Source organism: Bactrocera neohumeralis, chromosome 6 (genome assembly GCF_024586455.1).
Source record: "Bactrocera neohumeralis isolate Rockhampton chromosome 6, APGP_CSIRO_Bneo_wtdbg2-racon-allhic-juicebox.fasta_v2, whole genome shotgun sequence".
Taxonomy (NCBI): Eukaryota; Metazoa; Arthropoda; class Insecta; order Diptera; family Tephritidae; genus Bactrocera; species Bactrocera neohumeralis.
In genome coordinates, this window is record NC_065923.1 from 14,044,709 (window position 1) to 14,067,362 (window position 22,654).

A 22,654-nucleotide genomic window follows, 5' to 3' on the forward strand; every position below is an offset into this window, starting at 1 on the left:
GTACATTGAGAACCTGTTAATATGAGATGCACTATAGTATAGTGTATATAAGCGTGAGCAGAGTTGCCATGATAGAAATCGTTAACAAAATTAAACCTTTATATTCATAGAAGATAAGACAATTTATTCAAATTTAAATGTCTCAATACTTTGGAAAGATTTTGCTTTGATGACAACCCCATTCCTTTAGAGGGACATATGTATATATGTATGTAATGTATAGAACAGTTAATCAACCCCATTTTTTAATTAAAAATGATTTTATTGGTTGAAGCGATATATTATTTTCCATTATATTTGGGGTACATTAATTCTGCACATCGCAACAATTTATAAACTATGCTACATTTCAAATGTATCGTTTATTTTTTAGGATTCTCCTGCTTGGTTTCTACAGTCTCGGCTGGTGGATTAGCATTACGGAAGTTTGGAAACTGTTCCCATGGTGCTGACAAATCGAATTTTCGGAATTCCTGCGCCAATTCTAATGGTTCACAGACCACACGTTTTTTCTCATCATCATAACGCAACTAAATTATAAAAATTGACAGTAAAACTAATACTTTATACAATATTTTTGTTATACAAAAATACCTCGACATAGCCGGATAATGGAAAATCACGACGTTGTGGGTGTCCCTCAAAACCGTAGTCAGTTAATATGCGGCGTAAATCGGGATGATTTGCAAAGAACACGCCATACATATCCCAAATTTCACGTTCATACCAATTTGCTGCCTTAAAGACTTCATTACACGAATCCAGTGGAGTCAACTCATCAGTATAAGTTTTAACGCGTATACGTGAATTGAAACGTAACGATAAGAGATTATAGATGACTTCGAAACGATACTGTCTGCTTGGTACATCCATACCGGCAATATCCACCAAATTACTGAATTGTGCTAAATGATTATCCTTCAGAAACTGCAGTACAGGAACTACGCCCTCCGGGGCAATTAGAACCTCAAGTTCGTCACCTGCGGTTAGTTGTACCTTCTGCACATATTTAGGAAGGCATTCGGCTACATATCGTCCGAAATTGCTTAAATTTAAGCGAGCTGCTTCGTTAGGTTTGCGGAAAGTAGCTACAAAGTATACAGATAAAAGGTGTTAAGTAATTACTAAAATTTGTAGCAAATAACTCACGTTTGTCTTCTGCTGGAGGGGCAGGCGTGGTGCTGGACAATCGGATGGCTCCCACCGCTTTAGGAGCAGTAACTGAAAAGTGTTTAAGAGTCAAAACAACTAGTTAAATTATATAATTTGAATATCTACCATTTTTTGCAGCGAAATTGCTGATTGCCCTACAACCTATTCTCCTAATTATCGCTGCCATTTCACCCTTTTTGATTTAGCAAATATTCCGATAATGCACCTTACTTTTTTGACAGCTGTTTATATAACAACATACAAAAGTCAAATACAAATGTCAGGTATTCACAGCATTGTTGTATTTCATACTGTCCACCGATATAAATAAACAATAAATATAGAATAGTGTGATTCCTACTTTCATACTTATTATTTTAAAATTCATTGGAAAATAAACTTCAACATTTCAATTTGAATATTCTGCATTTTAACAGAAAATGTAATGAGTTCTTTTGGAGATTTGAGAGTTATAGCTGCAAAACATTTTCTATTTCAAAAACTATTATTTTTAATAGCACTAAACGTCAAATGAAAATTAAGCAAAATGCAACCCTTGTAAATAAATTCCAAAATGGTTCTTATTTCATTTTCGGACCGTAGCGTGTGTGGAATTAGCGAAATTTTGTCGATAGAATTTTCAGAGAATTTGACGTTCCTAAATCTAAATTACTGAAATTAAAACACAACAAACATACTCGGCGAATCCGACTATAATGAATCATTTGAAATGGATGGGCCATTCGGCAACAATATTTGATATACAAAGAAATCTTCGCAATGATCCTCAAAGCTGTGAAGTGACACTGGTAGCCAAAGGTCATTCAGTGCGGGCCCATCGGTTTGTCCTATCGTCATGTTCAGACTTGCTGCGCAATCTATTGGTGGATGTGCCAATGGGTCAGGAAGCAACAATTGTGGTGCCAGATATAAAAGGATCTCTGCTCGACAGTGTATTAGCTTTTATATACATTGGCGAAACAAGCCTCACATCGACCAATTTGTCTGAGTTCTTGGAAGCTATAAATACTTTGGGTATCAAGTCAGCAATAAGTTTTGAGTGCAACAATGCGACGTTATCCGGTGGTGTCCAGACAACAGAGGCAGTAAAGACTCTAAGCAATATACAAATTGCACAAGAAGAGCTTATTGAACAACAAGAAAATATTGCTGTCGAGAAAATCGAGGTGAGTAAAATTTATCCAAATATATAAAAACTTACAAAAATAAAAATAAATGCATATTATATTTTTTTAGACACAAAATGTAATACAACATGAAAGAGAGCTGGAATTTTTGGATGTCTATAACGAAGCTCAACATAGCAAAATTACTTACTCCATCGAACACATGCCTGTTGCCAGTGCAGCAAATGAATATATATTAACTGAAAATTCTGGAACTTTTACCTTAACCCAAAATAATAAACTAGAAAATGGCTCCAATTCTGATACCGAAAAACTTGTTGAAATGGATGATACAGCAGAAGAGGCTCACATCATAGAGGAATACAGTAGTAATAGTACAGATCCTATAATTGAAATTACTACAAATACTGCAACAACAAGCACTCCAAAAGTGACTGCCACAACAACAACTACTACGCAAGTGCCACAACCACTAATTCAAATAAAACCAACGCCAAAAATTAAAACTATCAAAATTAAATCGCAATCCACTTCAGACACCGATCAAATACACCAATCAATGTTTACCACACTTGACCCCACCGCAGATCCCATTTCAGTATTAAAGACTGATGATAATTTTACCACATTGAACGCCGCACCTGGTACTCAAGAAGATGCTCTTTTTTATGCTGTTCAGGCAGTAATAAATGAAGGTATGAGCTTACAGAAGGCTGCACTGAAATATGATTTATCGAAAACGGTACTTTGGCGGAGAGTGCGCAAACACCCCAATTATATGAAAACAACCCGTGAAAACCCTGTTCTGACCATGGCCTACGAACGATTAAAAGGTGGCGACTCTTTGAAAAATATCAGTCGCGAGTTAGATATACCCATGTCTACACTACATAGACATAAAGTACGTTTGGCACAGCAAGGACGTTTACCAGATTATGTTTCTTTTAAGAAACGTGATGTTAACTCGAAAATTGAACTAAAAGATAAATTAACTAAAGCATTGCACGCTTGTGTACATGAAGGGATGTCGCAAAATCATGCGGCAAATTTATTTGATATACCGAAAAGCACTCTATGGCGTCATCTTCAAAAGCGTGTAGCTGAAGCAGAACTTTCACAGAAACTTGAACTAGGCCACATAAAAGAGGAAGTAATATTATCTTAAAACCAGTATTTATAATTAGTTTGATACACATATGTAGATTTATTTCTAATATACACACTGACAGTGTTAATCTATAAGTTTCATTATTAATTTTTATGTACGTTAACGTTAATGCCTTTATAAAGGCAGGGTCACTTGAAATTTTCATTTTATTGTGAATTACGTATTGTAAACGAATTGTTTAAGTACTTTCTTTTAAATTATAGTAAAAACTATAACGCCCAAAACAATTCATTATTAAATACTTTCTTCGAATAAGTGGATAATTTTCTTAAGAATTTAAAGATTTATCAAATCCTTTTTTTGATAATTTTAATAAAAAAAGGCTTGAATTTTATTATAAAACGCTGAATACGTTAATATTTCAAATAAATTGCAATACACTAATGTGATCTAAAGTCTGTCCCGAAATAAACCATAAATGTTTATATGACATACATACATAAGTATATGGTACATGCAATGCAACAACCGCTATCGCTGATGTAACATAAAGTCCTCCGGAGTTACTTTTGAAAATAGTACTATCAGAGGGCGTCTGATTACTAAAAATTATCCATATTTAACAATTTCTGTAATAAGGACATTTAATTTAAAAAAAATATATATATAAACATATGTATATAGTATTTTAAAAAGAAATAGATTTATTTATGCATTTGATTGAAAATATGGGCCAACCGTCATCCTGTGGGAGACAGTTCTATTCCTTCTTACCAAAACTGACCGTTTCTGTGCGATTGCTTCCTTAATACGATTCAATTGTCGGCAGAATTGGTCCGAATTAATACCAAGGTCGCAGGGGGAAGCTCATAATAGTTGATAACTGTCAATCTCACCACACACCTAGCAAAACTTTCCTGATCGTCCATTCTAGCCTGGCCACGTTTTTCGCTAGCCACCACAATTTGTCCACGACTGTTTAGCTTAACGTCGTAAGTGACTTTTTCATCGCCAATAATCAACCGCTTCAGAAATGAATCTATTTTGTTGAGTTCCGTAGATCACACCCATTCATAAAACTTTGTTTTGTATCCAGCATTATCTTTGGCTTCGAGGCAATCGAAACAGTGCTTGTATTCCGTTAGTTAATCATTTTTAATACTGTAATAGTAATGAATAATAATTTCCACAATTTAAATTTTCAAACAACAAATTTCGTAAATATTTATTAAAAAAGTATTTTTTGTTCAACACATTGGTAATTTCTTTAACACATCTGGCAACAACTTTTTCATCTTCCACTGAGTAATAGATTCCGTACTGATTTGTACGAGATTTCGTCTGCCAAATACCATTTCGTTTCATTTCTTAGAATAAAGTCCAGAGAACGTACGTTCTCTGAAAAGTCGAAAAAAGCACGCGTTTCATTGCCTGTTGAGACATTTGTTAATTTAGAGCGTTTCGAAACGTCGCACGTTTACTAAAAATACAAGTGAAAATTTTCAGTAATTCAACGCAATAAAAATATCATTGCGAACGGTTTTTTATTTTCAGCTGTGGTTGCTTTTTATTATCGTATGTCCATCCAGAATTTAAATACATTTGGTAAGTGAAAATACATGACGACAAATGTGAACTATAGAAAATATCTTTTGGAACGGCAAAAAAAGGTGAATTTGGGTTTTCTCGTTTCTCGACATTCTGAGGAGAAAATGGCTGCCGTTTGTGTGGAAATGGTTCGAAGAGAAAACAATATAAAGATTTTATTGCAGTATGAACGATAGAAATTATCAAATGAAAGTAGAATATAATATTTAGGTCTTCCGTATATCTATTATTTTAGCTGGTTAAATATTATCTGTGTTTTTGATGAGTCAGCATCGATGCTTCTCAATTTTGCTTTGTGCAACAATAAGCGTAAGCAATGTCACAAAGTTGAAGCTGACGTAGTCACCATCAAAGGCATTCAATATAAATGGGTGGAACAGTGGTCAATATCGCGTTCTTGAAATTTGACATATAAAAATAATAATAATTTTCTTCATTCTTTGTATTATGAATATGTAGACATATATTTATATTGCTTTTCACATATTTATTTCGAAATATGTTTTTTAATTTCAGACCCATTTGCTGATGCAATTAAGGGTGCTGACGATGATGTTCAGGACGGTCTTGTACACATAAGAATTCAGCAGAGAAATGGTCGAAAGACACTAACAACTGTGCAAGGATTATCATCAGAATATGATTTAAAGAAAATTGTGCGGTCATGTAAAAAGGTAAGTCATATTAAGACCGAATTAATGGAGAAAGTACATTTTAATTTGTATATTTTTAAGGAATTTGCCTGCAATGGCACAGTAATCGAACATCCCGAATACGGAGAGGTATTACAGCTTCAGGGCGACCAACGTGAAAATATCTGCCAATGGTTGACCAAGGCAGGTCTAGCGAAACCTGATCAGTTGAAAGTTCACGGCTTTTAAATTAAGAAACAAAGAACAATATTTTGAATTAATCTACCAAGTCAGCAAACAATCAACAGAAAGTCAAAGAAGCAACAAATTAGAGGAATTATCAATTCATAGACCATCAGAAACAATGAGAACTACAACAGTGGGCTATAATAACAATTACAACTGTTTTAAATGAAATTAAATCGAAAATGATCGTATTGTTCTTTAGCAACAAGAAACTTAGCACACTATGAAAACAATAATAATTTACATACAATAGTTATCCACAACAATGTTAATCCTAACGACCCGTTTCTCTTATTTCACTGCTAATACATCATAGATTCGACAAAATTCACTCTACTTCCGAGTATCATAATTACATTTTCAACGAAGTCTGTTTTTTAGTTGATTGAAATTATTATTAATAAAAAATGTTAAAATCAGTGTATAACAGCAGACCTAATGAATGTAGTCAAAGTAATGCTAATAGTTTAATATTAATATGGGAACCCGTTTGGCGAGGGGAGAAACGAATTCTCTTATATCTACGCTAATGCACTCATTACAAAACTAAGGAAGAAGACTATTATTATTAAATTTGCAATTATATAAATTAATATGAACAAATGAATAAATAATTTAAAACAACTATATTTTTCATTCAAATAGGATATGATTATTTGTAAGTCGAACATACGAAAATATTAATAAACAGTAGAGTAACTGAAATAGATAATTCGAACGCTATATCCCGCCTTGTTTATTTTATGGGACAAAGTTTGTAACTGTATGCTTAATGGCCGCTATTAGAATCGGCGTTCCGGGTCGGTTAAAATTTGGTTGATTTGCAAACGGCATACTTTTCATAAAATACTTGGCATTAAATTCACCACATTCCTATTATAATCAGTTAGATTATTTAAATATTGATTCACTGATGCAAACAAATTACGAAATTTTACTTACCAGCACTTGTTAACCACGGAATAAAACATCTTTTATTTGAGAAAAATTATATATTGTTTTATATATTTATAATTGTAATAATATATTTATAATTATCTGCGTTTAAAATAGTACGTATGTATATATACCTTTATGTTTATATATATACATACTATATACACATATCTTTATTTTTGTATATATATGTACATACTATATTTATGAAATGCCAAACCTGTTAGCTATATTGTTGCAGAAATTTTTCATAAAAACAGCTTGATAGCAGTGAGAAAAAATTTTCCTCATCGAACTGTCGAATATAAACGATTTAAATAATGAGTAAAAGTCTTAACAGGCATGTACAAGTATGGATAGATGTTAAGTGTTAAGTTTCTAATTTTAGGTATGTAAATGTAAATTGAAGGGGATACTCGAGTATTAAAGTTTATTGTGGTAAGGTTAATTCGGTTCTTGCTTCATTGACCTGCTCGTACATTATTTTTGTCCATATGGGTTTAGTTCAGGTTCGCGTTCTCGTTCTAGTTTAGGTTACGTTCAATTTTTCGCTAATTTCGTTCATTTATTCTTGTAAAAGCTCTTCTCAAATTAACACTCGTAATATCAATTTGTTTCTGTACTATAACTCATTGCAGTGTCCGTTGCGCTTCGTTAGCGGTTTTGACTCCGTTTTAGTTTTGGGGTACTTGGTCTCAAATCGGTCATTGTCTATACAAGTGGCATTCTGTGGCATTATTCATATTGTGGTGACTATGACTGTGACACAGTGATTGTGAAGGTCTAAGTCGTTTTGTTTGGTGGTTTTGCTCATTGCTGAAGCATTTTACATATTCGTATGTAGTATATGCTTTCACCACCTTTGTGTTATCTTCGTTCTTATTGTATCTACCAGTTTCCGTTTTAACTCCGTTTGCGTTTAGTTTCCGTAAATGTTTTCTGCAGTCAGTTAGTTTCATTATATATCTTGTTTTATTAAGTAATGGAACGTTACTGTTATGGTTTTAATTTGGTTTGCTTTATGTTTTATGTCTGTGAAAAAGAAAAACAAAATACGCTCATTAACCTGCAAATATTAGTTCTAGAAACATATACTTTACAAAAAATACTTAGTAAATAATAAGACGGTCATATATTAGTGATCAGTCTGCTTAAAAAAATTTACAATTTTTAAATTGAAATAAAATTTTACTTACCAGTTACAAATTTTTGACATTGTCATTTGTTGATTTTTTGCAAAGAAAAATAAAATAAAATATAATTACGTTTCAAAGATTTTCTTACATTTAATTTCTACGCAAGCGTTTCCTTCCATTATCATCGCCATCTCCATTACCTCGTTCTTCGGCTTCCATTACCTAAAAAATAATTTCTCTATTTTATACGAGTACATATCATAAATATAATGCAATTTACCTTAATTTTTGTGCCACAAATTTCCGCACCGTTCAATGTTTGAATGGCTTTTTGGGCACTATCTCTATCCGCGTATTTAACGTAGCCGCAATTTTTATTCGGTAGCAAGTAAACATCGATTAAACCCTTCCAACAAGAGAAAACATTCTTCAATATAGACTGCGGAAGATTCTGTAAATAAAAGAAGAAATATTAGCATATATGTACATATATACTGGACGTTTTGTTTAATATATAAACTTACCGCAGCTAAAACGATAAACAAACGCTGTGCTACTGTTGTATCGGGCGATACCATGGGCTGGGCAGGTGGCAATGGGACATTACATATTGAATCCTTTTTAGTACGCTCTATTGAAAAAAAAAAAAAAAAATTTAAAACTATTTCTGCGATTTCTTACATGTATAAATAGCATACTGTCTATAAAAGATGTGTCCATTCTAGCTGAACTCATTCCGGCCACTTTAACTATGATACGCTCCCCCATTGGATATTCCAAACCATGCAATTTGTCTCTGCGATAAAATAATACATATTATTTCATATATTTTTATAGTGATTGATAATTCATACTTTGCATAAATAGCTGCCTCAGGGTTGTCGTAAAGCACTATTGCTTCATTAGTTCTCGGTCCATCTGAAAATAATGAACAAAAAATAAAATCATACTTAACTAAAATATGGTCGAACGAACATTCTCTAGTTATTTGGCAATAATCCAAGCCAGGGATTATATCAAATAAACGCCATAACTGATCCTGATTCACGGAATGACTAGCAATCACTTCTAAACATGTTGGTTGTGGTACTGGTACATTCTGCATACGGAGGAATGCTGCCATATCGCTATTGAAAGAACAATTCCAATCATTGTTGAAGTTGCCATTGTTATAAGAGCCGCTGCCACTACCTCCACCACCGCCACCACTGCGACCGGAACTAATAAGTGGGCTATCATCCGCTGGTCGACCGTATTGATCTCTTTGAGATCGTGTTGAACCTTTTGGTTCAGCGAATACTGCTTTATACTTTGTGGGGCAGTTTTCAAAGGCTACTGCAGCATGATAAAATCTACGGAAGTTCAAGTATATTAATATAACATGTGAATATCGGTGGCACAACCAACTCTATTACAATACTTACTTTGTGAATCGAACATAACCAAATCCTTTCGGAGATCCTGTGGATTTGTCTTTAACTATCGTCACATTTTCCACATCTCCCCATTGTGAAAATTCGTTTCTGATTTCCTCTTCTGTTGCAGATTTCGATATAACAATGAATAAACGCACATACTTTTCCTGTTCATTCTCTGACTTGTTCGAACCTTGGTTTCGACTAAAGACAAATATAAAACTTTAATAAAGGGAAAATTGTTGCATATATCTGAACTTACTTTGCTGCTACTAATACCTTCAAGGTGCGATCCATTTTACCAATGGTTTTGCCATTCATCTCTTCTTGTGCCTTAGCGGCGTCTGATGTTTTGGCAAATTTTACATAAGCGATTCCTTTGTTTTCGCCCGAATTTTTATCCTTTACAACCCAAATATCTTCAATCTCACCATATGGAGAAAATGCATCACGGAAATCTTCTTCGGTATGTGCTTTGTTACAAATTATGAAAAGACGCGACATGGGCGGATCATCATCACTGGAATAATCTCGTCCGCCACCGCCACGTCCACTATCACGATGTCCATCCCGCGATTGTGATCGATAATCAGACATTACGAATATAATAAATCTACTGTTTTTTACGTAAAAATCGTTTTCTTGGACTAGTTTTTAATTTTATTTTGAAAATGTTCACAAACTTTAATTTGTTCTAGATAAAATGGCGTGGATAAAATTATGTATACCGGTAATAGGAATGTGTATTATCAAACTAATAATCGATTCACAAATAATCATTGAAATAATATTTTCTACTAGTGGTGTTATATTTATTGATTATTTGCGATAAAATATTCTTCAGGTATTTATTTAAATAAGTTTTTTTGTCCTTATATAAATTTTTCTTAATTTTTCTTTTAAACTAATTTTCAATATAGCTTATATAGTATGTAGTATGTTCTCCAACATGACATACATACATATACTATGTACGCAATGTCTATTCGTGAATCTGTCTTTTATGGTAAAATGAAATATAGTAAACATTATACATTATGATAACATTATGAAATTTAATACTATGTTTGGACCGACAACGAAAACATGTTTTCGTGGGAAAAACTGGTTTTCGCACGAAAACTTGTGTTTTCGTCCATGTAAAATCTGTCAAACGAAAACACAGTTTTCGCTGAAAACTACTTGAAAACTTACATTCCACTCATTATAATCGGTGCCTGACATATTTTGCCGACTCTAAATTGTCACTTGATATTTGCTTACATTCCATATACAAATACAGCTGTCACTTGATATTCTCATATTAAGGAGATTCTCTTGCTCTTGCAAAACCTTGCACGTGGAGAAATTGCAGAATTTTCCTCTTGGTGCAACGGCACAACAACAAACACACCCAGAAAATTATTTGTAATGGCTGTAAAATATGTCAGACCAAAACCCATGTTTATTTTCGTGCCGTCATATATCACTAGATTCTGCAATGGGTGCTCTCTTGGCCTTGCATATTTCGGTATAGGATTTTAGCATTTTGTGTCATTGTGCAATCTTGCAAGAGCAAGAGAATGCCGCTATTGATAGTTGTCAGTGAAAACTCATCGAAAACACACATTGTCGGTCCGAACGACTTAGATTCCACAACATACAAATGTGTTTTCAAAATGTTTTCAATGTCGGTCCGAACATAGTATAACAGCTTTTTACAAAACATCAAAGTTATACCTAACATATATCTTGAAATATTTTTCCTTTCCCATATGTATACTATATGAACACCCTCTATATTTTGTGGATTGTAGCTCGATAACAGTTTATCGATCATTTTATATGCTCACTGTTCAAATCATTTGTTTTCAAAACTCCCTACACGTGTGACAATATTCAACAAAGTTTATTTATTTTATTAAATTATGGGTCGAAAGATACAAAATAAGAAAAAAGTCCCTCAACTTGAGATTGTGCCTATGGATGAAAATCCTCCACTTCCAGCACAGAGAACTTCTGAGGACGTCGTACCCAAAAGAGTAAGGAAACTGAGTAGACCATGTAGATCATTATCTGAACATACAATATTATTTTTAGGAAAAATGGGTAAATAAGCAGCGTGTTCTAGTTTTTGCTGCTCGAGGTATTAACCATCGTGATCGCCATCTGCTGCGAGATATAAAAAGTCTAATGCCTCATCATCGTCCGGAATCAAAAATGGAACGTTCGAAAACGCTATCTGTAATTAATGAAATGTGTGAAATGAAGCACTGTAACAAAACAATATTATTCGAAGGACGCCGAAAACGTGATTTATATATGTGGGTGGCTAATGCCGCTACAGGACCTTCCGCTAAATTTCTTGTTGAAAATATTCATACAATGGCAGAACTGAAAATGACTGGTAACTGTTTGCGCGGATCTAGACCATTATTATCATTCGATACTAAGTTTGACGAAGTCCCACATTTGAAGTTATTGAAAGAATTGTTCACACAAACATTCGGTGTACCTAACCATCATCCAAAAAGTCAACCTTTTATAGACCATGTCTACACTTTTACATATCTGGATCATCGCATATGGTTCAGGAATTTTCAAATTCTCTCAGAAGATGGTGGTTTAGCTGAGATCGGACCTAGATTTGTTATGAATCCCGTTAAAATATTTGAAGGTTCATTTACTGGCAATGCTATTTGGGAAAATCCAAACTATATAAGCCCATCTCGTCAACGTCAAATGTTAAAGAAAGCCGCAAAGGAGAGATATGTGAACCGTGTAGAACAGAAAGTTCATCAAGAAGTTAATAGGCCAAAGGAGGCATATGAAGGATTAGAGTATGAAGAGTTATTTGAAAATGAGGATGCTATAACGACAGCAAAGTTTCTAGCGGGTGAGTTATATGAATATAGATTTTATCGTGCTTTTACATTTTTTTTTTACTAATTGACGTTATTTTTTAACAGAGAAAGCCAAGAAAAAGGTGGTTGTGGATCCAAGTAAAGAAAAACCTTCCAAGTCAGCATTGACGAAAAAAATCAAAGAGAAACAACTAAAAGCTGCAGTTGAACTAATCGCGAAAAAGAAAGCAAAAGTTTCGAATAAGAAAAAAATAAATGATTTGTAATAAAAAATTTATTTGATCTTTGTTCTTTATAATAGGTTATTTAGATATGGTAAATAAATGGAACATTATTAAAAAATATTGTAGTTTGTACGATCATTTAAATATATGTATGTACAATATTAACTTTATGAAATGTGCATCGTAATTGATCTTTGTGAATGAAAAGCGTTTGCACTACATCCATCGTAATTTTTTTTTCGAGAGAATACACTGAAATAAATATCTTAGACTATTAATATATTTTGATATTTACTGAATCGCTTCATTGAGTTTATTTTGCAAAATTAAGGTATGTTTTCACTCAATTTCACTCAGTTATTCAATAAAGGCCTGTGCGTGATTTAGTCCTGTCGAATTGCTACTTTCCGACGCAATGAATGGTGATTGCATTCATACTACCTATTTTCTACTGCATAATACCATCAACAACGTCTGTGCGCGGCATTCTTGTCATGCTGAATGGCTCCTTATTAATGGGCATCATTTCTACTACTTGAATTGGTGGTTCTTCGCCCGGTTGTAACGGTTCTTCGCCAACTAATTTGGCCAAATTACTTTGTGCCCAACGACCACCACGCCCATTGATTGTTTTATCTTCGCAAACACATAAAAATAGTGTGTCTACCACCATCTGCAAATAATTTAATGAATTATTGCATAATTTGGCAAAATTATTCACTTACCTCAAAAAGTGTCAATATTATGTGTGCTATGAAAAATGAGAAAATGATTATAAAGATCACTGGAGCCATATAGAAATTTAGTCCGGGACGATCTTTCAGCACGAATATGCCAATGAGGCCACTAAGAGCTGCAACAAGAACTTTGCCCAGAAAGAGTATGAAGTCACCAATACTGTTGATAGTTGCCACTTGAAGGGCATTGGTTGCCATTGCATTCCATGCCTAGAAAACACGATTCACATCAATTAAGTTGTGAAGTAACACTCGAAATGTAGACTTACAATGCCTGCTGCTGGACAGAAATTTATAGATTCGATAGCAACAACTGTATAAGCGTTGTGATTCAAAAAGCGTATGAATTTTTCTAGCAGCCAAAATCCACAAATGCAGCATTTGAGGCAGCAAGAGGCGCATTCGGAACCTTTATCTTCAGCCTTCTTAAATCTGCATACAAAAATGTGTTAGGTATTTTATTTTATAATAACTTTTATAGCATAACACATCCATACTTACTTGGCATAAAGATATGTAAGAATAAGTCGTGGTATTTTGAAAATCGTTATTACAAACGAACCCTTGGCCACGGTGCCTAAATGGTATTTAAGCAGTTTCCCGATGGCGTATGTGGTGGGAGTGGAAGTAGGCTTTTGGAAATACCAAAAAGCAACAGCCGCCGCAAGTGAAAATTGTTGGCAAGCAAATATGAATTCCGTCGTCCAAATGAGGCCAATCACATAAATCCAAAACATGCTTTTTATTGCCTTTGCGTCAGTGTATTCTACGCGTAAAATTGCTGAAAAGATAAATACACATATGTATATTAGAAAACGTTTAGTAGTAATTTTGACAAGCAATACATTTTTTTTCAAATGGGAATAAACTTAATAATATCAATTCTATAAAAACCGGACAACTTACATTTTTAGCACAATTGACAAGGGAATGCACGTTTTAAATAAGGGAAAATATCAACCACATTAGAACGGAAACACAAAACATACATAGCTACGGTTCAATTAAACATGACAACTAATTTAAAATGAGCTAATACATATTTTCACAACATTACTTTAGTTTGTTAACACAACGAAATACATTTTGTCAACGCATTTGTATATAGAAAACTTACTCTTAAAACTGGCATCTGTGGTGTTCTTCGGTGGAGTAATATCGGTGGGAAACGGTTGTTGATGGGCTGCGGTGTTGTCGAATGGCGCGATTGGGCTCTGTCCAGGTGCGCTGGCAGTTGCAATGCAAACCACGACCACTACCCAGAATGCTAAAAACAAAGCTAACGCTGCAAACGCCAATAACGGCGCAATTAATAAGCCCGGTAAGTTCATCATACACACGCCAGCCTCTTCAAAGAGCGCCGATAAACCAGAAAGCTTATTTTTAAGGAAGTAAATAATAACAACAAGAACTATCTGAAAAAACAATTATGTATAAAAAGGAATGTATTATGAAATGAGTTTTAAATTATTAACTACACAGTATACGCATTTCACTTACCAAAGCGATGGTGGCTAATATAGCGAGTATGTAAACGGCTTCTTCATTCCTAATGAATTCTTCCAACATTGAAAATTGAGCGTTTACGCGTGACTTATTGCGTATGCTATAATAGGCATACCACAGCGCAGCCGTCAAAGCCAAACTGGCCACAATAACCAAAACACAGATAAGCCATGAAATAATACGCGACATCCAGTGCATGAGTGTAACCAATGCAATTGAGATTACTATAATAATATTTTGGATAATTCGATTTTCATTTTAAAAATTGGTTTCAATACATACATAAGGAAATGCCGCATATTATGGCAACAATGTGCCAGGTGGAATATATATCTGCCAAAAATTGTTGAGCGATATCCCATGAGTTAAGCAAATTGTATAATTCCTTAGCGTTGTTACCTTTCGGCATACAACGATGTAAAACTGGCGATCTAAAAAATCAACATGTCAATTGTTCAAGCTCAATCAATTCACATTTTACTTACTCCTCATAGATTGGAAGTTTTGGGCAAGGGCCTAAATAATTGAAATATTCATCAATATTTTTAGTATTTGTATTGAGAATTGTATCCATATTGAAGTCATAGCGGCAGAGCTTTGTATTTGTATCCATGTAGTATCTGTACAGTTCCTGTACGTCCGTGATATTTCTTGAAGGGCATTCTTTTACACAGATTTTAATAGATTGACGCGGATTTTTAAAATCAAAATAAAACAGTTGCGGTTTATCTATTGTGTTCATGCCGGAAAGTGGGAAATTCGTGAATTTTTCATTGCGTTTTACTCCACAAGTATTTCCGAATGAGTCATAACCGTTAATCACTCGCAGTGGATTGCCATAAACGAAGGAAAATATCGCTATAACAATCTGAAAATGTATTAATAAAAAGTTGTATTCAATTAGCACCAATATAATATATTTATGCTAACATTGTTGTAAGCACGTATGTAGTATGTACATACATAGGTACATATGTACGCATTAAGCAATAATTGGTTAATCATACGTGTCATTGCGTGTATTGCAATTTTTCATAATAACGATTTAAAGCACACAAGTAGTTTTTCGTATTCTCGTGATCCTACGATATGCGCATATACATACATACATATGTATATAGCACAAATATTTATACATATTTATATACAAATACGTTATCTTGATATCACAAACTAAAGGTATAAGTGCAGGCGTGCAAACATTCAAGCTCACAAAATTTGAAACCACGGTAACATAAGTGCCTACATATGTATGTACATACATATGCATGTAAGCATATAAGAAAGTAAACCGCCTTTTAATCCCGAGTGTGGGTGGTGCCGTCACTTAACAATTATGATCAAAAATTTACTCATAGTTACATACATACATACTTTGTGCATTGCATTCCATATAAATTGGAGTATGTGGATATCTTATTTACGGAACATACATACATATCTAACTAGTCATTAGAATTTTTGTTATTTGCTTTAATAATGCAGTAAAAAAATAAAAAAAAAAGTCTAAAACAGTGACGCCATCATCTTCGCTCATAGATATACTAATGTCTGTTTGTAAGTATGTACATTAAAATTCAATTGAATAAAACTGAACTGTCTCTCAACACTTTCCCTTTTATGACCGGTGTGTCGAAAATAATAGGAGATACGTTTAATTCAATTACTTACCAGAAATAGCCAAAATAGTATAAATATAGCAAGCCAGAACGTATCTGTACATGTCCGGTATTTAGGACGATTCATTTGGGGTTCATCTCCATCCTTACTTTCGGCACAGCCCATTTTAATAGTTTACTTCCAATGTATCCGTAATAATGTTATATTGCGTTCTATTTAGCGCAATTTTTAACGATAATTCACCAGAAACTCTGAGCTAATGAAAACATATCCAATATTGAATTAAAAAAATGAGATAAACACTTATTTATATGTAATTAATGCTTGTTTGTTATGCAGCTCTCCTTACTACTGTGTTTTTGGGCTCTTCCCTAACATTAAACAATTTCTTCGAGTCTATTTAACGCGCTACTAACGTATTATTAAACACCTTAAACATGGTTGCATTTACTTGACCCAAAATAATAAATATTAGTCTGCTACCATCTTACTCGAAGGCAAACTTAATTTCAACATTAAGTGTTATGTTGTGCCATTTCAAAAATTATTTTCATTTAGACTAATTTATAATGACTTAATTTTTAAAATATGATTATATTAATTAAAAAACGAGATGAAGAAGTTGTTTTAGTAGTAAACATATCTATGTAAAAGGAGCAGAAAAGTACCCACGATAACACTGCTTTGTGGATTGTAAATATGATTAGAAAGAAAATTGTTGAGTCTTGTTTACAATTGGCTTGAGTTGTGATAATTTGTGGAATTATATTTGTAAATAAAAGAAGGTTTTTAAATAAATTGTTTATAATGTCTATGCGACCAGATGATCATCGTCGAAAATGGGATAAGACAGAATACCAACGACTGGCACAGGAAAGATTACAAAACCAGGCGGCTAAGGCAAATCCGAAGGATGAAGGTTATATTTTTTATATATATAATCATAATTACATGTAGATATTTAAACTCGCAAATTCACACTAAATAATTGCATTACTTCATAGAAGTTGAGAGTAAAAATATTTTTAACTTATAGAACCTATACAACGCGAGAACCTAAAGCGGCGGGACTACAAAGTCGATCTTGACAGTAAACTCGGAAAAAGCGTTGTTATAAACAAGAACACTCCTACCTCACAATCTGGTGGCTACTATTGTAATGTATGCGATTGTGTCGTTAAAGACTCAATCAATTTTCTTGATCACATCAATGGAAAAAAACATCAACGAAATTTGGGCATGTCCATGAAAGTGGAGCGCAGTACCGTCGATCAAGTAAAAGAACGATTTCAAGCGAATAAAAAAAAGATGGAAGAAAAACAAAAAGATTATGAGTTGGAACGGCGCCTACGTGAAGCTAAAGAGGAGGAAGAACGTTACAAGGAGCATCGAAAAGAAAAACGGAAAGAGCGTAAAAGGAAAGCCAACGATACCGATCTATTGGGTGGCGGTTTATCTGATGATATGGCAGCTATTATGGGATTTTCTGGCTTTGGTGGATCCAAAAAGAATTCTTAGAAGAAAACAAGAAATTCGTAAATTTTTGGTTTTGTTTCTGTAATAATATTTGTTATTGCATTAAACATTGTAACATAAAAGCTAGTAAAAATATATGAACTTGAGCAAGAGAAACGTGTGGGAAGCTTCTACTGCCACCATCTGACATCGGATTATTCACGTGTGGCAACGTAGATGACACCGGGCACTTGGACTATGATAGTAATTCAAAGATATAAATGAAATAGAAAACATATATTAATATTTATAAAACTATTTTATAAGCACTTAAAACAAAACTACCATAACTTACCAAAAGCGCTTTGTTTATAACTTCGGCCGCAAAACTTCGGAGCAATCGCGCTGGCTTCAGACCGCATAGCATTGCCGCTCTGACATAATTACAATTAATAATTTCGGTGAATTGCCTACAAAAAGTTAATATTTCGGACTAAAATTATTGTTTTAGGATTTCGTCTAAAAAATTTTCAATTATAATTTTAATTCTCAAAGTTATTCAGAAAGAGTAAAAGGTTTGCAAAAAATTCGGGCCAACATATGCAGAAAGAACGTTTCGACTAGTTGAAGAGTACATTTAACACTTGCATATAAATCTTAACGTAGAGAATAAAAGATTGTAAAACATTATTTTAAATATATTGCAAATATAGAATTTAAGAAAAAATAAATATTAAAAACAAAAAACCCAATTACTTCTAAAAGTTTTTGCACCAAAAATTTTCTTATGTTTTATATGTATATGACAACGTGACTTTTCATAGTCCACATTTTTGTAAAATAATAAAAACAATTACAAAAGAAGAAACTAATCTTTATACAAAGCAACCAAGTATATAATTTAATTAAAAAGTGTCACCTACCAAAATATAACTTATGCAATAAATCAACTATTTATCTTTGCTAGTTTATATTGCAGTATATTTCTTGATTTAGAATTAACCTTTAACTATCCTAGAGTCTTCCAGTGCATTACAGTGTACCTATGTGTGTGTATTCTTTCTATTTCTACTGATAATTGCACTAAGATTGCATCATCACCTGCAAACATACGTTTTACTGCGTTTCTCAAACCAATCAGGAGGGCCCTCGCAGTCAATTAGATCGTCGCGAAGTTCCGATACGCAGCTGTGATACTTTTCTAAATCTGCATATCAAATAGAATAATTGTGTAGATTTATTTAATGTAATTTCATAGATGGAGACCATGTTGGTTTACCAACGTTTCGACTTGGTTTCAGCTGGGCCACACATTTGTCCATAGAAGAATATTAAAGCCCGATATAAACGCATATACAAATTCGTTGTTGGCAGTGGTACACAATCTGTTAGAGTTTCGTTAATGTGTTGCACCACATTAGATGTTTTAGCGCAAGACTTAGACAATGAGTCCCAGGTCAATAAGAGTAATATTCGTTCAGGACTTGTCACACGAATGCAAGCCAGATGCAGCATTACTTGCATCTCATCACACGAATCGGGTTGATCACATTCATCGTCCTGGATGTTGAGCAAAAATATAAGTCACACAGTAAGGGCTTGCTGTAGGTGTAAATACCTCTGCAACGTTTGAAAAACTATTTATAAATTCTTCTATAACACGATTACTCCAAAAGCAGCTGGCTAATGAAACTGCCGATAACAAAACTAACCACTTGTATATGTTTCTAGTATTCATATTGAGTTTGGTAAGAAAGCAGATTACAAAAGAAAGAAAACGGATGAAAATAGAATATCGCTTTAACTGTTTTGAAACAAATTTTAACGTTTTTAATTTTTTTGTTTTTGTCATTTAATTCGGTTTCATTTTTTACATTATTTATTTTATATATGTATATATGTATACACTGTCATTTTCATTAAAATTTATGACAGCGCTCCAAAAAATAAAACATGTTTATTAGAAATAATATTGATAAAGTAAAAACTAAATGCCTTCATACTTATCGTATACAAAACCAAAACATGTCTACCGACTAGCAATTGTAATGATATTTAGTACTTTTCGGCTTTGTGTACAATTAATGATTTTGCTCATCGTCTGTCATGGCAATATTCTTAAAGTAAATTAAGTAAAAACAAAACCGTTTTCAATGGGAATGTCCCAAGGAATGTCGAAGTAATCTTTGGGTAATGGGGTGCAATGTGTAGATTTGTAGTCACGGAAATGCTTCCTCAGCTGCAACAAAAAATTGCAAGAATTAATACTATTTAGAAAATAATAATATTTTGAAATACTCACTAAGAAATCGGCCATTTCGTCGCGTGTTTCCTCTGTGTAATCCTCACCAATTGGCATTGGAAATGATTTACCTTGATCGGAAGCATACGTTATGAGACGTGACATGCAGAGATCGTCATTGTTTACTAAAATTTGCAATGATTGCATATTATTGATATAAGAATTCCTTTCGAGAACAAAAACAGTATGCATAAATACAATATATTAGTAGAATACATTACTTGAAAAGTTCTTCGGATCCACAGGGCGTGATAGGAGTTTCTTCATCCGTGTTAACTGACTCGTTTTAAATATGAACGGATAACGATACTTTAGAAGAGTTAGAACTAAGTAGTTGCCACGATTTGTTTCAATTCGATTATCCCTATATAATTAAAAAAGTAATTAATATATTATAGTAAACTGCAACTGAATGGTATCAGCAAAAATCAACTCACTCTGAAATAATTTCGTCCTCAGTGCGACGTATTAGAGATATTGGTCCGTTATAATTTTGTATAGATTCCACATTATTTAAATTGCAATATTCTCGTATAGCAAGTCTGACAATACCCGATAAGCTCTCAGGCATTCGCGATTGAGCCAGATACAATATATCATCGAAAGTTGCGTCCAAAATCTACATATATAAAGACATGAATTTCACCAAATGACTATATTATTACATAATGCGTACCACTCCTTTCACGTCGGGATATAGATTTGATGCCCACAACGTGCTCACACCACCGATACTCCAACCATACAAAATGATGTCCTCAACAGCGAAGCCAAGACGATGAATTGCTAATTGCACAACAGCATCAATGCCGTTTTTGTCTTGTTCGGGATACGGTGCACCAGTGCTACCGGCAAAACCGGGATGATTCCATCCCAATACAGAATATTTTAGCGAGAGTGGTGTACTCATTATACCGATTTCATAGTAAGCGGCATTTCCTTTAATATTTCAAGTAAACGAATCAAGAGTATTATTAGCAATGAGCTTTAAACTTTTATACAAAATTTAAAAAGGTAAAAAACAAACCTTCGGAACAAATTACAAGGGTTTTGCCATTTAGGCTGTTTTGACGGTTGTCTACAAAAATACTATCGATCTCATTGTAATCAACGGTTTTTACTTTGTATCTCACAGCATTGTGCTCCTCAACCAATTTTGCTCGTCCTTCTATCAAAAAACTATCTGCAAATAGAGAAAATAAATGTTTATCAATCGTACTTTTTTGTAAAATAATACTTACTTAAATAATTTTGTAATATTTTTATGTATCCAGGATAAATCATTCTAATTCCAAAAGTGTGAATGGCAAAATAAGCTGCAAGTTTGCAAGGTAAATTAGCAAATCTCAATTGACGGCTGTCGCGGCTACTGGCAGATATCAATTGTCTTTTCTTGTCATCTCTGAAATGAATGTTAGAATTATTTTGTTTCTAAATTTCAATCACGGTTCTCTCACCCTTGCACACTTCGTGCATCGAAGTCTACCTGCCATGAACTGAAATCAAAATCAAACTTTCGAAGAGCACGCTTTGTTTCTTCATCGGAAGATAGCTTGGACATTTCAATTGCCCTAATCATTTTTACATATGATTTGGACTGTGTACGGCCGAAACCACGGATACACAACGTTATAACAACAATAATACCAATACTGGTAGTGAATTTGGCGAAAGACGAAATTGAATCTGCGACCAAATAGCCTCTTTTATACAAGAAAGTCACTATAAACGGTGAAGTGTAATAACTAATATTCCACATTAAAGACAGCTGCAATTGAAAAAATCATTAATATATAAATGTAAACATCATACATATATAGCCACTAGTTAAATTGTGTAAAATATGTGTGTCTCAAGACACATTACATTAATACATCCCTGAGAAAACTTACCGTAGATATTATTTGATCACCAAAGCGCTCCAAGCCACCAGGCTCATAAAGTTTCTAAAAATCAGATTATGTTTACGTGTTTTAGAAAACTATAGATAGATTTCTGCATGTATAAATATATTTACCTTATCCAAGCCATACTCCTGATATAATTTGGGTCCAAACACGTAACTAAAAAAACCCATTGCTGAACTATGTAAGGTCAGAGTTCACTTTTAAACACTGCGATTTAATTATGCACAATTAGTCAATCAAAATGACTACAATGAACTCAAAACAACAAAATTAGAAAGATAGTATTTCCTAATTTGTGTCGCAAATGACAAACCAAAAATTTTATAACAAATCCAGCTGGTAAAATCAGTGTTGCCAATAAAGTTTATTGTAGTTTAACCAAATTTTGCGGGTAAAGTTGAATCTATAAAGGGCCTTTTGAGTGTATGCTTATATTCGAAGAACTAACTTAGCCATATCTACCATATTTATAAACTCCAATATATTTCTTGGTGTTATTGAGGCGATGTGATCTTATTTGGAAACATGTATCCATTAGCTTTTATCCTGCATCTGCAGAGGTGTTCTAGAGTTTCAGGCTCCAGGTCGCAAACGTAGGAGTTGCTGCCATAAAAGTTGGCGTTTGTGAACACGATCTAACTCATACGTATATTATAATTAAAAGTCCGGCAACAATAAG

At 33.5% G+C, this 22,654-nt stretch overlaps 8 protein-coding genes and 1 long non-coding RNA gene across 10 annotated transcripts; 3 read left to right on the forward strand and 6 right to left on the reverse strand.

The window, feature by feature from the left end:
• Nucleotides 1–259: 259 nt before the first annotated feature.
• On the reverse strand, nt 260–1,415 carry LOC126762065 (NADH dehydrogenase [ubiquinone] iron-sulfur protein 3, mitochondrial). The gene is made up of 4 exons (XM_050478549.1): nt 1,279–1,415; nt 1,150–1,221; nt 595–1,088; nt 260–530 (listed from the first exon to the last, which is right to left on the reverse strand). The coding sequence occupies exons 1-4, from the start codon at nt 1,337–1,339 to the stop codon at nt 363–365; spliced, it is 795 nt and encodes a 264-aa protein (XP_050334506.1). The 5' UTR covers nt 1,340–1,415; the 3' UTR covers nt 260–362.
• A 322-nt stretch (nt 1,416–1,737) lies between these two features.
• On the forward strand, nt 1,738–3,535 carry LOC126763803 (modifier of mdg4). The gene is made up of 2 exons (XM_050481616.1): nt 1,738–2,339; nt 2,410–3,535. The coding sequence occupies exons 1-2, from the start codon at nt 1,869–1,871 to the stop codon at nt 3,463–3,465; spliced, it is 1,527 nt and encodes a 508-aa protein (XP_050337573.1). The 5' UTR covers nt 1,738–1,868; the 3' UTR covers nt 3,466–3,535.
• Nucleotides 3,536–3,805: 270 nt separating this feature from the next.
• Nucleotides 3,806–4,799, reverse strand: LOC126763806 (uncharacterized). 2 transcript variants are annotated; one of them, XR_007667672.1, is made up of 2 exons: nt 4,193–4,799; nt 3,806–4,037 (listed from the first exon to the last, which is right to left on the reverse strand). It is a non-coding gene; the product is annotated as an uncharacterized LOC126763806 (long non-coding RNA). The 2 variants fall into 2 exon arrangements; XR_007667671.1 differs by having other exon boundaries at nt 4,183–4,799.
• Nucleotides 4,800–4,864: 65 nt separating this feature from the next.
• Nucleotides 4,865–6,518, forward strand: LOC126763805 (eukaryotic translation initiation factor eIF1). The gene is made up of 3 exons (XM_050481618.1): nt 4,865–5,013; nt 5,533–5,690; nt 5,751–6,518. Exons 1-3 carry the CDS (start codon nt 4,986–4,988, stop codon nt 5,895–5,897), a joined length of 333 nt encoding a protein of 110 aa, XP_050337575.1. The 5' UTR covers nt 4,865–4,985; the 3' UTR covers nt 5,898–6,518.
• A 792-nt stretch (nt 6,519–7,310) lies between these two features.
• LOC126763804 (RNA-binding protein 45) lies at nt 7,311–10,129 on the reverse strand. The gene is made up of 9 exons (XM_050481617.1): nt 9,644–10,129; nt 9,391–9,585; nt 8,942–9,318; nt 8,821–8,884; nt 8,665–8,762; nt 8,491–8,597; nt 8,247–8,417; nt 8,115–8,188; nt 7,311–7,862 (listed from the first exon to the last, which is right to left on the reverse strand). Exons 1-8 carry the CDS (start codon nt 9,976–9,978, stop codon nt 8,117–8,119), a joined length of 1,419 nt encoding a protein of 472 aa, XP_050337574.1. The 5' UTR covers nt 9,979–10,129; the 3' UTR covers nt 7,311–7,862; nt 8,115–8,116.
• Nucleotides 10,130–11,214: 1,085 nt separating this feature from the next.
• LOC126761735 (ribosome biogenesis protein BRX1 homolog) lies at nt 11,215–18,521 on the forward strand. Its single transcript, XM_050478109.1, has 6 exons — nt 11,215–11,402; nt 11,461–12,256; nt 12,330–12,478; nt 14,449–14,506; nt 17,057–17,230; nt 17,348–18,521. Exons 1-6 carry the CDS (start codon nt 11,289–11,291, stop codon nt 17,827–17,829), a joined length of 1,773 nt encoding a protein of 590 aa, XP_050334066.1. The 5' UTR covers nt 11,215–11,288; the 3' UTR covers nt 17,830–18,521.
• LOC126763734 (choline transporter-like 1) lies at nt 12,481–16,696 on the reverse strand. The gene is made up of 9 exons (XM_050481480.1): nt 16,363–16,696; nt 15,177–15,559; nt 14,974–15,122; nt 14,686–14,915; nt 14,303–14,600; nt 13,687–13,966; nt 13,455–13,617; nt 13,174–13,395; nt 12,481–13,121 (listed from the first exon to the last, which is right to left on the reverse strand). Exons 1-9 carry the CDS (start codon nt 16,474–16,476, stop codon nt 12,897–12,899), a joined length of 2,064 nt encoding a protein of 687 aa, XP_050337437.1. The 5' UTR covers nt 16,477–16,696; the 3' UTR covers nt 12,481–12,896.
• LOC126763736 (uncharacterized) lies at nt 17,877–19,618 on the reverse strand. The gene is made up of 5 exons (XM_050481482.1): nt 19,385–19,618; nt 19,050–19,326; nt 18,868–18,973; nt 18,122–18,236; nt 17,877–18,022 (listed from the first exon to the last, which is right to left on the reverse strand). Exons 1-5 carry the CDS (start codon nt 19,616–19,618, stop codon nt 17,882–17,884), a joined length of 873 nt encoding a protein of 290 aa, XP_050337439.1. The 3' UTR covers nt 17,877–17,881.
• On the reverse strand, nt 19,572–22,304 carry LOC126763735 (phosphatidylserine lipase ABHD16A). The gene is made up of 10 exons (XM_050481481.1): nt 22,086–22,304; nt 21,961–22,014; nt 21,526–21,836; nt 21,310–21,470; nt 21,096–21,251; nt 20,745–21,007; nt 20,506–20,687; nt 20,290–20,432; nt 20,069–20,193; nt 19,572–20,005 (listed from the first exon to the last, which is right to left on the reverse strand). The coding sequence occupies exons 1-10, from the start codon at nt 22,143–22,145 to the stop codon at nt 19,895–19,897; spliced, it is 1,566 nt and encodes a 521-aa protein (XP_050337438.1). The 5' UTR covers nt 22,146–22,304; the 3' UTR covers nt 19,572–19,894.
• Nucleotides 22,305–22,654: the final 350 nt, after the last annotated feature.